The sequence below is a fragment of the Convolutriloba macropyga genome, chromosome 5 (genome assembly GCF_964194025.1).
Source record: "Convolutriloba macropyga chromosome 5, txConMacr16.3, whole genome shotgun sequence".
Lineage (NCBI taxonomy): Eukaryota > Metazoa > Xenacoelomorpha > Acoela > Convolutidae > Convolutriloba > Convolutriloba macropyga.
This window is the reverse complement of record NC_134472.1, coordinates 4010754-4026665: the sequence shown is the minus strand read 5'-3', so window position 1 is coordinate 4026665 and position 15912 is coordinate 4010754. Positions and strand designations below refer to the sequence as shown.

Here is a 15912-nt window from a genome sequence, read left to right as displayed (position 1 = left end):
GGTTCTTTTAGTTCTTTGAGTAAATTTTTACCATAATTTGAACATTTTCTGATCAAATTGTTTTACTGTTTCGCAATTGAGCTGTATTCACTTCTTAATGAGACAAGAAAATGGCTATTTGATGTTCTTGAACCTTTTTTTGCTAAATAAATAAGAAATCCTATTTTATCTATTTTTCCTTTCGCTTTTTTGAAATAGGGTTTACAATAGAGTTTTTTGACTTTTCAGAAATTGATAATTAGTTTTTTTAGATCTTTTTCACAATGTATGTATGTATTCTCCAAAATCCAGCATGTTTATTTGTAACATTCTCCAAAGACCTATAGTTTTATTCGCCCAGCCTTTGTTAAAAATCGCGACGACGAAATGAAACAAAACAGGGAAGGCTAAAAACAGCCCAAAATATTGCTGTGCGGCTACTAAAAAAACCAAAATCATTAGTTCAAACTGATAATTTTTAAGGCTGGGCGAAAAATAATATAGGTCTTAGGAGAATGTTACAAATAAACATGCTGGAATTTGGAGACTACATAAAAACATTGTGAAAAAGATCTAAAAAACTAATTCACAATTTCTGAAAAAATCAAAAAACTATATTGCAAACTCTACTTCAAAAAGCGAAAAGAAAAAAGATAAAAAAGGATTTCTTATTCGTTTTTTATCAAAAAAGGTTCAAGAACATCAAATAGCCATTTTCTTGTCTCAGTAAGAAGTGAAAACAGCTCAATTGCGAAACAGTAAAACAATTAGATAAGAAAATGTTCAAAATTACGGTAAAAAGTTACTCTGAATTTTAAGTAGTTATCCTTAAAACTAATTCAAATAGCAACAAAGGGAAACCAAAAACGCCGTTGATTCACAAAAAGATTTTTATGAAATAAACTCAAAGTAAAAACAAAAGCCAGAAGTTTGACAAAAACTGCCAAATCGGATTAGTATGTGCACATTTTTATTAAAAAAACATCTCACGTCAAAAAGAGGCATCCAAATCAGGAATCATTAAAAAGATGTTGATCTATTTACTAATTTGATTTAAAAAGTCCGATCAAAGAACTAAAAGAACCAAAAATTAATTTAAAAAAAGCTAAAAATTGACAAAAACATAGATGGCCGATTGTCAGAAAATAGCCGCAGTAGCTTCGTAGATCTGAAGTCTCAAAAAAACAGTAAAAAAGACAGACCAAAAAATTCGCCTTTTCATTGAAGGCTGATGTATTATATTTTGATTAAAAATCTGTGTAAGTTTTTGCTGCCTCTATTAGCTGCTCTCTAATAGCCTTCATTTAGACGGACACACACCCATTTGACGTTATCTCTTTGAATCAAAGTAAATAAAAGTCAATTTCAAAGTGAGGAAGTCAATTTTGTGAGTGAGGAAAGTCAAGTTTGACCAAAAATTTAATCACGCAAATGAACAAAAAAAACTCGCTCCACTAAGAGCGAAAAATGACGTCACGCACGCACTTCAGTTGAGATTGCATGAAGGAATGAACAAAAAGCAGATTTGAAGTGCTCGTGACATCATATGATTGTAACAAAAATCGCGACGACGAAATAAAAAAATCAGGAGAAGGCCAATAATAGCCCCAGCTATCGCTGTGCGTCTATTATAAAAAGCATTGAGAAACATGGGCCAATTTTGCACTCGAAACGCGTTATTAAGCTCTCAGAAACATTGTGGTTTCGATTTCAGATGTTTGCATATTCGTGCGGCATCGATCAAAATTTATATCTACAGAAAACGAGGTTAGAATTTAAAAAATTTGGGCCAAATGGACGACGACACGGCTAAAAACTGCCATCTATATGCACCAATCTCTCAAACTCTTTTTAACGTCAAAAAGTCATTCACTGATCGCAACGCAGGAACAAAAACTTCTCTCGCTCAGAAAAAGTTAGTTCACACGGCAATCTTACGTTCACTATTAGGTGAAAACGGCGACTGATTAAATAGTACTTCTGTAAAAAAAAAAGCTGAAGAAAACCAATACTCCTCTTCGAGTCGCAAAAAACCACGAGAAGGCCAATAATAGCCCCAGCAATTGCTGTGCGGCTACTAATGAAATCATTTTGCAAACCTCTGGCATTGACACTCATAGGAGCTGCAACGACACCTTGATGGTTACCCATTGGATGTGCTCTGTAGTGAGAGCCCATGCCATGCGTCATCATCTGACCTCCAGTTGCAGGTATACCTCTCACTGCGTACATTTTGGTACCGCCCGCATGACCTCTGCCGGCAAGCTGCATCTGGGGTTGCTGATATGCTGCATTGGGTATCTGATTAGGGTACATAAATCGACTCGCCATTCGTGCAGTTCCCATTGAAATGACATGAGATCCCGACAAAGGAACAGCTTTCATTCCGTTCGGACTCACATATCGTTGCTGGGCTCCAGGTCTCATCATTCTATTCACCTGAACATAGCCTTGGCCTTGAGGACTTACTTGACTGGCAATTAACTGCTGATGCTGGGCGCTCTGAGGACCAACGGCGTACATCCTGGCATTTGATTGCCCGGGAGACACAGTCCCATAACCCATTTGCTGCTGACTCGGTATTGGGTTGGGGTATCCCGTGGCAGATGGTGAGAGTTGCTGATTGGGATTCTTAACAATGACGCTCGAATCAGGCATCGCAAGAGGCGTGGCAGGGTTCGCCTGAGGTGACATGGCTGGTATTTGTGGGGGGTTGGTTTGTTGTCCTGGACTCACTGAGTTTGCATTGATGTAATTGATATTGGAGTGTTTTGGAGATGAAAGCATGTTTTCATTCGAAGAATTGCGCATTGGTTCTGGAGCACCTACAACACGCGCACGTCAAACGGACTTTCTTAAAAATTAAAGCAAATCAAAATATTGACAGATACCTCTTGAGCTCACAATGTAACTCACAGGGGACATAAAGTCTAGCTCCTCGTTATATACTGCAATATGAAAGCAGGCATATTAACAAATTGTGCATTCACATTCTTCCATTACATTACATTGACACTAACACTTTAAAAAGGTATCGGACTTAGCTCAGTTACTCTGCTAAAAACAGAACACCTTTCATTTAGATGTGAACAATTACCTGAAAGAGAGATAGCACCTGGCATTTGCGTTGTTCTCCTGGCCTGATTGGGACTTCCCTGACTCTGGATCAGTTCCGCATTAGCAACCGCGGCTTGATTGGATTGAGGCTGCAACAAATTTTTAATTAAAGATTTCAATTGCTAAGGTTCAAATATAGGAAACAAAACTTGACTGAAAAAAATTAAGATACAGGCGCTTGTGTGCTTTCGAAAGGATGGCTTCAAGCTTAAAATTGATTTCATTTTGTGGGATAATTGACATGATTCAATTGAGAATTGATGAAAATTAGTTATCTAAAAACTTCTATGATATTATTATGGCTTATATAGAATGGAAAAAAAATTATATCTAAACTGTCTTTAATGGAAATTTAACGAAATTTCTTTTAATATCCTATAAAATAGCATCTGAAGGCAGTAAAAATAGGTTCCGAATTTTTGGCGGTCGGGCTTTAGACAGAAAAACTCTTCGTCTAAGACGATTCCGAAAAATTTCCGGACCTTAACTTCAAGAAAGCATCAACTTCAGGGAAACAATTTTTCTATATCTATATAATGCAGCCATCCAATTGAAATGAGACTACAATTGCACTGAAGAAAAACAAGGGGAATATTGCCATTTCAAAACTGGCTCAGAACCTTGATTAATTAAGAACTGCGCTCAGTAATTTATAGAGCTATACATCAACATTAGGGCAGTTTAGGAAACAGCACTTGAGGTTGTACGAAAGGAAAAAGTACCAGTTACCTTATATGGCATCGGCATTCTATACTGCGGATTGCTTTTCATGGTGACCACATTGTTATTCTGGGTGGGACTGCCGTAGCGAGGCACCATAACTCCTCCAGAAACTGGCGAAACGGGCACAGGACTCTGTTGTTGCAAAGACATCTGATGGTGTACAGCGTAGGGGTTCTTGTTAGGAGAGGCTGGGAGCTGAGGTGAAGGAGTTGGAGGATACCCCACTGGAGACTGCATCTGTGTGGGCCATGAAGGGGCCTCATGAGACATAGGTTGGTGAAGAACACTTCCTACCGGGGTTCTCGGGGACATCTCGTCAACGGGTGATGGCAAGGTGTGATGTGGTTGATTAGGTAATGCCACCATGTGATGAGGCTGTGGAGATTGCATCACAGGTGAGTTCGACATCTGGTCTGGCGTCGAAATGGCCGCCATCTTTGCGGCAACTGGTGATATCGCTGATTGGCTCTGCAAGCCTCCGGGAAGTTGCATCTTTCTTTTCCTATTCTGTTGTATACTTTGAATTTGAGGTCCAACTTGAACATCTGGATTCGCCTGTATTACAGGTGTTTGATTGCTTATTATTGGACCAGACATTGGAGATGATTGGTAACAGGGAACTGGTTGTGTATGCGTAACACTGTTTTGATGTGGCGCTTCCTGAGTAATTAAATTCTCTTGCATCGGTCGACTGAAATTCTGAGGCGCAACCTTTTCCTTCACTGGACTCGTAGGCAATGGAATTGAAGAAACTACCTGATCGTTCAGAATTGGATTCATAACTGCCTGATTTTTATCAGGGTTTAGGAATGCCATTGGATGTGCTTGTTGCTGCTTCATAGAAGCCGATACAGGGACTTTATCAATTCTGGATTTGAAGGCAGGTCCTGTTACTCCATTTACCAGGCGCTGCTGGCTCATGAAATTAGGAAAAGCCCCCATAATCTGATGACCATTGCGAGGCCTTACTTTGTGACATTCGTTGTTGATCTGGGTTGCCGGGTCCGCAATCTGCTTAGCTGTGGGTACTTTGGGCTTTGTACTTAGCAGTGTCGAGAAGATGTTTCTCAGCTTTCTAGCACTTCGATTGAAAGACAATATTGAGGATCCTGGCACTTTTCTAGCCTCATACAGCGGGCACAACTGAAAACATAGTTCTCTTATTAGAACAGAATAAACCGGGTTTCCGAATAAAACAATTCCCCTACGAACTAAGTCTAGAAACTTTAATCGAACATCCAAAAATCAAATTCAATATAAAATATTGATTATTAAGTTCATTGTTGCTATTTGAGCCCAAAAGCTATGAAACTAATTACAAGGCTTTCATTATAGATTATAGCAGTAAAAATCTACAAGGAGTCTTTCAAATCCAGAAGCGGATTTCAATCCGTAATACCCTATCATCAGTCCTGACTTCACAAGTAGGGGTCAAGCGACCCAATATGAGCGCATTTCTGTTCTCTTGAGCAATTTTTCTTCGGTGAACACATTCGTTTTGACGGAGAAAATTTACATTTTCGACTAACCATATTTTGATCTAAATCTTGCTCTTGTGCTTCGACGTCACTTTTCGTTTCCTGTTGACACACTGACTCTGTGAAAGTAACCTCCGGGGCTGGATCTAAGGGTGCAGGTGTTGGTTGCTGTTGTGGCGGAGGTGGTACATTCGCAACATTGCACACAGCAGGGGGAGGTATGCAGTTCACTTTCTCTTGCATCCTAAAAAGAACATTTCTACCACGCGTGAGTTCATTATGCTTTACGGTATAATTTTAAAAATTACAAACATAACAGAGGCTAAGAAGAGCGGCGAACTGGCGATCAAATCATTTCAGCGGCCAGAATATTTAAACATAGCCAGCAGATTGCCAGACAATGGCCGAAAAATAGCTTGTTAAGAGCCCCCTTGTTAAAAGGCCACAAAACTTGTCCAAAAATTCTCAGTTCTTTCATCTTTATTTTCAAATCAAACTTCAAACAGTGTCTTTCAAACAATAGTTTCAAGCAATGGCTTGGATGAATACTCTAGGGAAAAAACAGTAAAAAGTGAAATTGCCGCGCGTGAACAAATCACTATCAAGAAAGCGAATTTGAGCTCAGGCATCGTTTTTTACCCTTCTTAAAAAATTCGAGTGACAAAATTTTGCGCTACAGAACCACTCGATTTTCGCTCCACTTCATGTTTTGGCCTGATCAAAATCACTTCTCGAAAAATCAACAAATGTGCGCACAGATCTTCAAAAAGAGCGACCCAGTACAATTTAAATTCTTTAAATTCCAAAAAATCAAGAGTCTAACACTAGCCTGGCTACCAGCTCGCGGCTAATAATTAGAAAAAATTCAAGCAATCATTGAAAATCAGACTTTTCATTTTAGATATTTAGAGAACGCATTGAAGCACTGAAATTACCCTAAAATTCACTTAGAGCGATTTAAGTAATCTATGATCAAAACGGAAAATTAGCGTTAGACAACTGAACAAAAAAGGAAAACACGATTAACCCCAAAAATAACTACACTCAGCTTACACCTATGGAAAAAACTCATAGAAGATGCAAGCTTCAAAGGCATGTTACAGAACTGAATTCAAAAATGATTGCAGCAAATTTGATACCGGCCCTTTTTGGAATTACTGCGGAGTCCTTTTCATAGTGTTGATAAACCCTTCTTAAATGTAGTTTATCGACCGCACTTTATCGACCATCAAATAGATTGATTCAAAATGATCACAGAAAATACATATAATGTGCGCCAAAGAGGACCAAATGTAGACATTTCAGCAAAACGGGTTGCTGCGACAAATGAATCGTCGAGAAAAGACTTACGCTTTTGCGCGTAAAAAGCGTTAAGCAGAAAATTGATGAAAACCAACGAAACACAACCAACGACTACCGTTAACAATGATTGCTCTCGAAGGTCGCGGGGTTGAATTTGTTTGTAGTTTGGTTAAGACGCTGTCCTCAGTGAGCAAGGATACAAGCTAATTGCTGCCATTATTGCATTTCACATGACTTCAAGCGTTGATCAGCAGCCCAGAGTTCGCCGTTGCCCGGAGTTTTTTCTTCAAGCGTTGCTCAGCAGCTTTACTGAACCGTACACTTCGCGCTTAATGAGAGCTGCTCAACTTGATGCCCTCAATTTTTACCAGTTTCTTTTCACGAAAGGAAATCACACAAGCGAGCTATTGGATCTACAGGGAAAACAAAAAGACACACAAAACTAATAATTGTCATAGTAACAAAAATTTCGTTCACAAAATCTAGCAAGTTCAGACAACCTATCAAACAAAGATCTCCATTAAGAGCCGAAAAAAATGCTACTAACTACTGATCTCAAATTTTCTCAAATGATCTCAAGAAGTGATTTTAATTCTGACTGCTTAATGGAGCAGTTGTCAATGACTGGATCTGATCGATATCCCGGCTTTATTTATTTTGCTGTTTTGGACTAGACTGGCTCTGCTGAACAAAGAGTTGAAAAATTAAAAAAGTACACAGATAGCAACAATTTTAAGAGAAGGCGGTCTTCAAGAGAACTTTTTAACTCGGAACGCAAAAAATGCAATAAGATTTAAAAACAAATGCAAATTTCTGACACCAGTTTCTCAATTAGTTAAAAATTGAAAAATGTCGCGCCTTAAAATGACGCATGTATTCGCTCTTATTACTGATTGACATTATCAGAAATTTCTCTACGCGATGTAAAAAGACCATAAGACGTCCCAAAACATTCTCTATTATTAGACATTGCATTAAACGACGCGGGCGAGGGTCAAAAATGCTTACAGTGACATTTAATCATCATGGCGGTACCCATCTACTACACCAGAAGTCTTAAAGAGTACATTAGAAAAATATAACCGACTAAAATCGGGCGAATTGCTCTCAAACAACCGGCGAGTAGTTGGCTTCCTCAGTAGCTAGCCAGAGTTAGTGAGGCTAGTTTTAGCTTGATTCGACTCTCCAACTTTTAGTTTTCTAGCCTTGTTAGTGAATTAATCAAATAAAGCTGATATTTTAAAAAAATTGCTGATATTCAAAAATTTTTTAAACAATAGCAAATTTTAACAAAATGTTGCAAAAATTAATGATAAAAAATCTTCGAAATCATTTTACTGTCTTAAAAAATATTATCCAGTATCCCTATTTCAAGCTTCAAATCGTTTCACCGGCTCATAAAGATCCATAAACTTGGAACATGATAATTTTTCCAAAAATTTTGAAAATTTTTATTAAATAAATGCTACAGAAGCAGTCATTAAAATATTGATAACCACACCATTTACTCTAGAAACTATCCGACAGGTTAATATCAAAACTTGGAAGAGGTCCCTAGGACCCTGGTGCCGGAAAAAAATGAGAAAAATTTAAAAAGATTCAAAATTGCAAATAATTTTCAAAAATCGTTGAAATTAGAACCTTGAAAAACATGCCATTACATCTAGAAGTTATGCGGTAACCTATAATCCAGCCCTAGAGGAGCATATGTGCCTCTTGGGGCTAGAGAAACCTAAAAAATGACAAAAAAATTTCAAAAGACTTGAAAATACTCCATTTTATTTAAAAAATTGTTAAATTGTTAAAATTTGATAATAAAAAGTTGAAAATTAATCCATAGCGAATAAAAATTTGCCATTAACTATTATCAAATCTTACCGGAGGTTTTCTAGCCCCTGAGGCTCAAAAAACCTGAACAATGACTATAAAGGTCAAACATACCCGGCAGATTGCCGGAAAATAGACGCCGTTGATTCCAATAAGCATGAATGGGATTGAAATAAAAGATATTGAAAAAAAGATTTTTGTACAAAAAAGCATTTTTTAAGTCCGATTTATTTTGATGGCATTTCATGGAGATGGCACTTCTGTTTTAGAGAGAGGCTACAGGGGCTACTATCAATAACAATAAGCATTACAGATGGTAAATAAGACTTATAGGAACGACGTTCAAATAGCGGGCATCTAAAATTGGGCTTTATGGGTTTATCCCGTTTCTATTTCTGACATCCATTTTTGTACTAACTCTGTTCATTTTGAATTGCTTTGCTGAGCTACTGATGTTCAAAATCACTTTTAGCAGAATGAGAGGAGAGAAACTAGCCTAGAGAAGTCAAAAAGATTTCACGCAAAATGTTGAAAAGGCGGCAAAATGAGGTAAAGCGAAACATTTTTTTATTCGACGAAGTAAAAAAAATAGGAGCGCTATAATAGCGGGCTGAGAAGATGAGGGCGGCTATTAAAAAAAAAATGAAAAAAATCAAGTTTTGTCAAAAAAATTGCAAAAATTTGTGATGTTGAAATCTTGAAAAACATTCAATTACATTTAGAAAGTGTACAGTAACCTATCACCAAACCCTAGAGGAGTTTCCTCGGCTCGAGGCTGGAGAATTCTAAAAACCGACCAACATTTTTAAAAAACTTGAAAAAAATGCAAGTTTTATTTTGAAAAAATCGCTAAAATTTGTCATATTAAAAATTGAAAGCTATTCAATGGCAAATAAAATTTTTTCAGTAACTTATCATCACCGGGGGGATTGATGGGGACGGAGGGGGTGGGCAAGAGTTGTCTGGGGGACAACAGCGCGGTGGGGCAATAGTGGGAGGTGGGGGGTCAACAGTGGAGGTGTCTTCAACCTCTAAGAACCGCCCTTCACACCATAAGTCTCCGAAAGTTTGAACTGAAACAGAGCTGAAAGGCTCTAAGAGCACTTAATGCCCCCTGGGCGCTACCTGTTTATCCCGTTTTTGAGGACGAAAAGTCAAAAGCGTCAGACGAAAAATCGGTCAAGCGAAAAATCGCATAAAAAAAGACCAAGTTAAGGCATGGACAAGACAACTGCAAAATGGGTACGAACAAACAAAACTGCTCACGACACCCTTTTGAATCAGTAGTTTACCCAAGCCATTCAATACGCCCAATTAAATCCATCTGATAAATACCTGAATGCCAGAAATAAGGGTTAAAACTCGACAAGACCCATCTTCATCTGATAGCAATTTATTACAAGATAAGTTGACGAAAGTAGAACGGTTTTATTCAATACCCATTTGAGCCAGTAAAACAAAATAATCGTCAAAAAACGCAAAAATTAGACCGAAAATCTGCAAAATACATTAAAAACCTCCGAAATATCATAAAATTCATATGAATTTCCAGAAACCTTCAAGCCACTACCGAAACCAGCCTAAAATTAAAACAAAATCATAACCAAACCTCTAAACCAAAATAAATGAAAAAAAACTGCTTTAAAATGCCGCACGTGAACAAAAAATTTTCGCTCGCTTAGAAAAAATTTTTTCACACATCAATTTCTCGCTCTCTCAAAAACAGCAGTATGAACAAAAACCACTCTCTTTTCGCTCCTCTCCACTTTTGTTCAGCACCAAAATCTCTCCAAATTTTTTCACGCGTTTCATTTCCCGCTTCAAAAATCACTCCAATAAAATTGATTAAAAAAAGGACTTCTCCAATACTCCTCTTCGAGTCGTAAAAAGACAGCGCCCCAAAACAATTCAAATTCTTTGAATTGTAAAAAAAAATAGGAGCGCTATAATAGCCGGCTGAGAAGATGAGGGCGGCTATTAATAAGATAAGTTGACGAAAGAGCAAATGTTGGCTCTAATGCTTATTGTTGCCATCTGTTACCTTTGAAGCCCGATCTTACTTGATAGGAGAATGAGTTTCAATGATTGGAAATATCGAAGGAGGTGGCTGCATAGCCTGAGGCGTCATCGGTTGCTTCACTGGAATGAATCCCGACTCTAATTGATTAACCATATTCACACCCATGCCCATAGGGTTAGAAGTCTGCGGCTGGATGGGTGGTTGTTGAGGGATCAATTGTAACGTCCCATTAAGAGCAGCGAGTTCGCGCTCTTTTTCCAGTTTAAGCGCATGTTTTTCAGCCGTCAGTTCTTGCATCAACGTCAGCAGAGGCTTGCTTCGTCCAGGGACTTCCTTTCGGCTACTCAGGCTGTGCGCCTGTAAAAACATCGATGACATTGATGACTTTTTACTTATGGTCAGAGAAAGCGATAAACATAAACCGATAAACCGCGATAAACTAACGTCGGACAAATTGCTCTCGAACGACAGGGGAGGCAATTCAATTCAAAGGAGGATGTAGCTCAGGATGTAGTTCAGACGGAACAGAATAGATCCCAAAAATCAAGAAGTCAAGCGTAAAAATAAAGTCAATCAAGAAGTGAAATAAAAGAATATTCTAGAATAAAACGGTCAAGCAAAAATATTACACAAGAAGACACAAACTTTTACAATAATTGTCTCAAACTTTGTTCGAGAGCAATTAAGGACGCCTATGCTAATATAGCAATATCGAATGAACTTTCGGTTCCTTAAAAATTCTATATTTGTAAAAAAAATTCAAAGCCTCATCCGACCGTGTCGAGCTAATCTTTGATTCACATCACAAATACCTTTGCAGATTGAACAACGTTTCGTCGAAAGATTATACTAACCTTGCAAGTTATAGCACGCATGCACTGCGTCTCCACACCATTCTTTAAAAAGGTCACTCCACAATTACGATCAGGGTCAAAGATTTGAGCTGAAAACAAAACAATTCTCAAGACAACTGAACATCCACTTAGGATTATCCCATCATAACGAGTCCAGCCTTCCAGTTTCCCCCACGTTTACACCCTTGCTTTTAAAATTTAGATCACATTCAATTTGCTAGCTTTTTTACTTTCAATCTGTGGTACGTTCATAAATTAGGAGGCTAGTTGCTAGGTTTTGCTTATTGTGTCAAGTTCACAGATAACCGTTATATATATAAAAAAAAAACTTACATCTTCGCCTTGGACTTTTCTTCGTCTGTTTTGCCTTCTTGATAACTGGTGGATCTCGCTGGGGAGGAGGCGGTGGTTGCAATTGAGGTGGAGGTTGTGGTTGCTGCAATTGTGGTGGAGGTGGTTGAGGTAACTGAGGCACCAGAGTAGGCTCCAACTTGACATCAACCGGTTGCTCCGGAGCAAATAAGTCCAATAGAGAATCTTTGTCGAATTTGGTTCCAAAATTCAAGTCAGACTCTAACAGCTTGGACATCTCTGGACACTGAAACAGGCAGAAAAACACGTCACGCTTAAATTGCGATCAATGATGCACAGATACCTTTGGTTCCAAACACTGGGTTGATTATTTTGGAAGCTAATTCTTTTCTTTACCAGTATTTGCGACCGACGCAAAATAGACAGCACGGAGTTTAACAGATGTGTCCAGACATATTCAAGGGAAAGACATCGGAACTTACATCGAAATCCTTTTTGATGACAATGTTCCTCAGATCTTCAGGCAAGAAGTCCTCGCTGTCATCCGGGACCTCTATCTTCTGCGGCATGTGGTTCGAAACTGGGATTGGGTTCATGTCGACCATTGGTTGGAACTGTTCTGATGACGGTATGTTGTGGTGGTGATTAAGATCCGAAGGATGTATTGCATATTGTGGCGGAGCTGGCTGCGTCGTTTCCATAGGAGTATGCAACTCAGTTTGCATCTGCTGAGGTACGTTAGAATGGATAAAAGGATTTTCAGTGGAAGGAATCTTCGTTTCTTGGTCCGATTCATCATTGAACGCATTAGCACCAGCTGGCAAAATATTCAATTGTTCTAACGTGTTTGGAGTTAGTTGGGGCTTTAAATAACTATTTCTATTGATGTCTTCTGAAAGATTGTTGATGAAAAACGGGTGACTTTCGTCTTCAATAGGCGCAGGTAGTAAGCGCTCTTCAAATTTTTCAGTGCCAAGGTCGCTCATAAAATTTTGCTCCTCAGTAGCTGAAGAAATATTAGAAGCTTCTCTATCCGAAAGAGCCGGCAGAATAGGCAACTGGGATTCCTCAACCGGAGCACAAATATTGTTATCCAATGACTCATCGCGAAATATTGCAGGACTAGGAGTGAACGAAAGGACATTGTCTAAGGAAGTGTTCTTCAGGGGTTCTTGCAAACATGAAACTATTTGATCATCATCTATCAAGACATCAAGATTGTGCCTCCGAGCTAAAACCAAAGAGTATTTTCACATCTTGTACAAGATAAAAATTTCTTCAAATGAAGTCAAAATATCCAACCACAGTGCATTGCGAAGCTCTGAGCCCGGATAATTTTCCCACAGATACTGCATTTCACTGTCCTCACTCTATCGAACTCGGGAACATGGTGGTAGCTTCGTATATCTAAAACACCCACACAATCATCAGTTTCCAATTAAAAAACAAAATAAAAACATAGCTGGCAGATTGCCAGGAAATAGCCGCAATAGATTCGTAGATCGGCAGTCTAAAAAAACAGCAAAAAAGACAGACCAAAAAATTCGTCTTTTCATTGAGGGCGGATCTGTTATATTTTGATTAAAAATCTGTATAAGTTATTGCTGCCTCTATTAGCTGATCTCAAATAACCTTCATTTAGAGTGACGCACACCCATTTGACCTTATCTCTTTGAATTAAAGTAAATAAAAGTCAATTTCAAAGTGAGGAAGTCATTTTTGAGACTGAGGTAAGTCAAGTGTGACCAAAAATTTAATCACGCGCATGAACAAAAAAACTCGCTCCATTAAGAGCGAAAAATGACGTCACACATGCAATTCAGTTGAAATTGCATGAACGAATGAACAAAAAGTGGCTGTGACGTCATATGGTCGTAACAAAAATCATGACGACGAAATAAAAAAAACATAGCAGGACAAGTCCTGACGTACAATTCAAAGAATTTTCATTGACTAAACTGAAAAACTAGACCAAGAATGGACTATGAGTGAATTGAGAAAACCATTCTTAAAAAAAATCAGATCAAAAACTAAGAAAAAAAAACAGAAAATCAATGTCAAAAAGTCGCATGTGAACAAAAAAACCACTAGCAAGAAATGAAAATTCAATTCAAACAAAAAACTAGACCTAGAACGGACTATGAATGGATTGGGAAAACCATTTAGAAAAAAATCCGATCCAAAAAATCGAAAAAACAGTAAAAATCGAAGTAAAATTGCCGCATGTGAACAAAAAACCACTAGCAAGAAAGCGAATTTTTGTTCAAACACCGCTTTCTCACTACTTTAAAATTAGAGCGAAAAAATTTCACGCCGCAAAACCACTCGCTTTTTCGCTCCACTTCCTGTTTCGGCGTGACCAAAATCACTACTCCAATTTGACTTCAAAAATCATGAAAATGTGTGAACAGATCTTAAAAAAAGACAGCGCCCCAATACAATTCAAATTCTTTGAATTGTAACAAAACCAAGAGAAGGCCAATAATAGCCCCAGCTATCGCTGTGCGGCTATTAATTAAGAACATCGGTGGCTTCCACCATTACTTTTCTGCGCCCGAAAATCTATCCTTCATTTCGTCAGCAATTTCAAAACGTATTTGATAAATTTGATTTAAGATGATGATTCTTCTATTGTAACTCGTTTAAACTTAGATTGAGTATTTCTCACAGCTCAAGGGTTTTAAGATTTTGTATGTACAAGTCCTCTCTATTTACGAAAATAAAACAACACAGACCGTTCAAAAATTTTTGCCGCAAATTGATAAGGATTAACGGACCCGCAAAAATCAGTGAAAAACTAGAGCGACAACAATTTCAGTTGAAAATATCCAAAAGTAGGTACGCAGGATAAAAATGCTTATCATTTGGCGTGAGAAAACAATTTTAAATACAAATATCGAAAATTGTCCCCCTTCCCCACCAAAAAAGAGAGTTGAAATCAAAAGTGTGAACTGTAAGGACAACAGCTACAAAAATACAAATACAAAACAAGAACTTTGAAATTTTTATCTGAGAAAATATTCACAAAATTAGATATTTTTCAAGAACTCAAAAGTTTTAATACTTCTAAGATTTAAAACGTTTTGGTGAGCTGTGAAAGTCATTAAAGGTGATTCGATGTAATATTTAGGGGAAAACTGAAACATAGGGATAAATTTTCAAAACTTTTACTCAATGATCTGGGTCTTTTTTTGCAACTGAAGACGTTCTATATATAGTGTAAACCATCTCATATTTGAGACATCAGTTCCTGCTGTTGCCACTGATGTGCCAGTCTCAGTTGTGCTTATTGGAAAAATGTCATGGGTTGCAGCTCTGTTCCTCCTCCAGAGTATTTGGTAGTGCCATTTTTAATAATTTGCTGTCCTACTTGTTGCTTAAGGAGTGCACCTTGATGAATGTTTGTAAGCGGTTGGCTGTATTTTTTTGCGATTTAGTTGCTGTCTTTTGTAGTCTCACATGTTCCCGATAAGTGCCATTTAGGTTCGCCGCCAACCTTTATGTGAGCCTTTACAGACCGCATTTTCCCTTCCTTGGCTAATTCGATAACGAATTTAACGCAGCATTTTGTATGGACGGGGCTATTTTTCTTGAACCTGGAGTTGGTTCCAGTTGTGTTGCTAATGGTAGGAGCCCATATTGGGGTGCAATAGTTACAATGCATGTTCTCAAATGCAGGTCACCCTAATATATGTAGCGCATCTTTTCTTAGGTGGAATACAATAAAAGATCCAAAAAAGGAAAAAGAAACAGGTGTGACCTGGGTGGTGCACTATAGCCTATGCTCTTAACATCTACTTGCGCAAGCTACCTCTGCCACAGAAATATATCTGCATTACTTCATATGGAATTTCTTTAGAAAAGCAGGTAGTTTTACTCTTGAAAAATGCACCAGAAAAGAGCGGAAAAGTATATTTACCACTATAAATCGCACCTCTTACGTTCTTTCCTCTTAAGTGTTGGAAAAACTTGGTATCATCGTCGTCATATCCTACGCCATCATATCAAAATAATGTAGTAAATAAATAGAACATGGAATAGAGTACATACAATAGCAATCGAGATAGATGACATCATGGTCCAGGTCCTATCTCAACAAAATGTGAGAAAATTTCCTGTGGAAATTTTAGGTCCTCTTGAGTGGCACTAACCGCGGCCAAATAACCTCAGTTTCAGCCTCTAGTCTAGTTCCATATAATTTTAGTGAACACGGCGAGGAGTTCGAAAATGTTTTATCTAAAGTAAAACACATTTTCTTACCACTGACTTAATTTTGCTGGTGTTTTAAATAAGATTCGCC

At 38.0% G+C, this 15912-nt stretch overlaps 1 protein-coding gene across 1 annotated transcript in view; it reads right to left on the bottom strand.

Moving 5' to 3' along the window:
* The window catches only part of LOC142339058 (uncharacterized), a 32555-nt gene that overhangs the window by 16003 nt on the left and 640 nt on the right, over positions 1 to 15912 (bottom strand). Inside the window, exons 3-11 of the mRNA XM_075388717.1 lie at positions 12915 to 13019; positions 12095 to 12843; positions 11634 to 11898; positions 11301 to 11389; positions 10487 to 10803; positions 5349 to 5541; positions 3826 to 4962; positions 3077 to 3185; positions 2079 to 2804 (exon numbers count right to left, since the gene is read on the bottom strand). Of these exons, the coding sequence (XP_075244832.1) occupies positions 2079 to 2804; positions 3077 to 3185; positions 3826 to 4962; positions 5349 to 5541; positions 10487 to 10803; positions 11301 to 11389; positions 11634 to 11898; positions 12095 to 12843; positions 12915 to 13019 (3690 nt within the window). The remainder of the gene's footprint in view (positions 1 to 2078; positions 2805 to 3076; positions 3186 to 3825; positions 4963 to 5348; positions 5542 to 10486; positions 10804 to 11300; positions 11390 to 11633; positions 11899 to 12094; positions 12844 to 12914; positions 13020 to 15912) is intronic.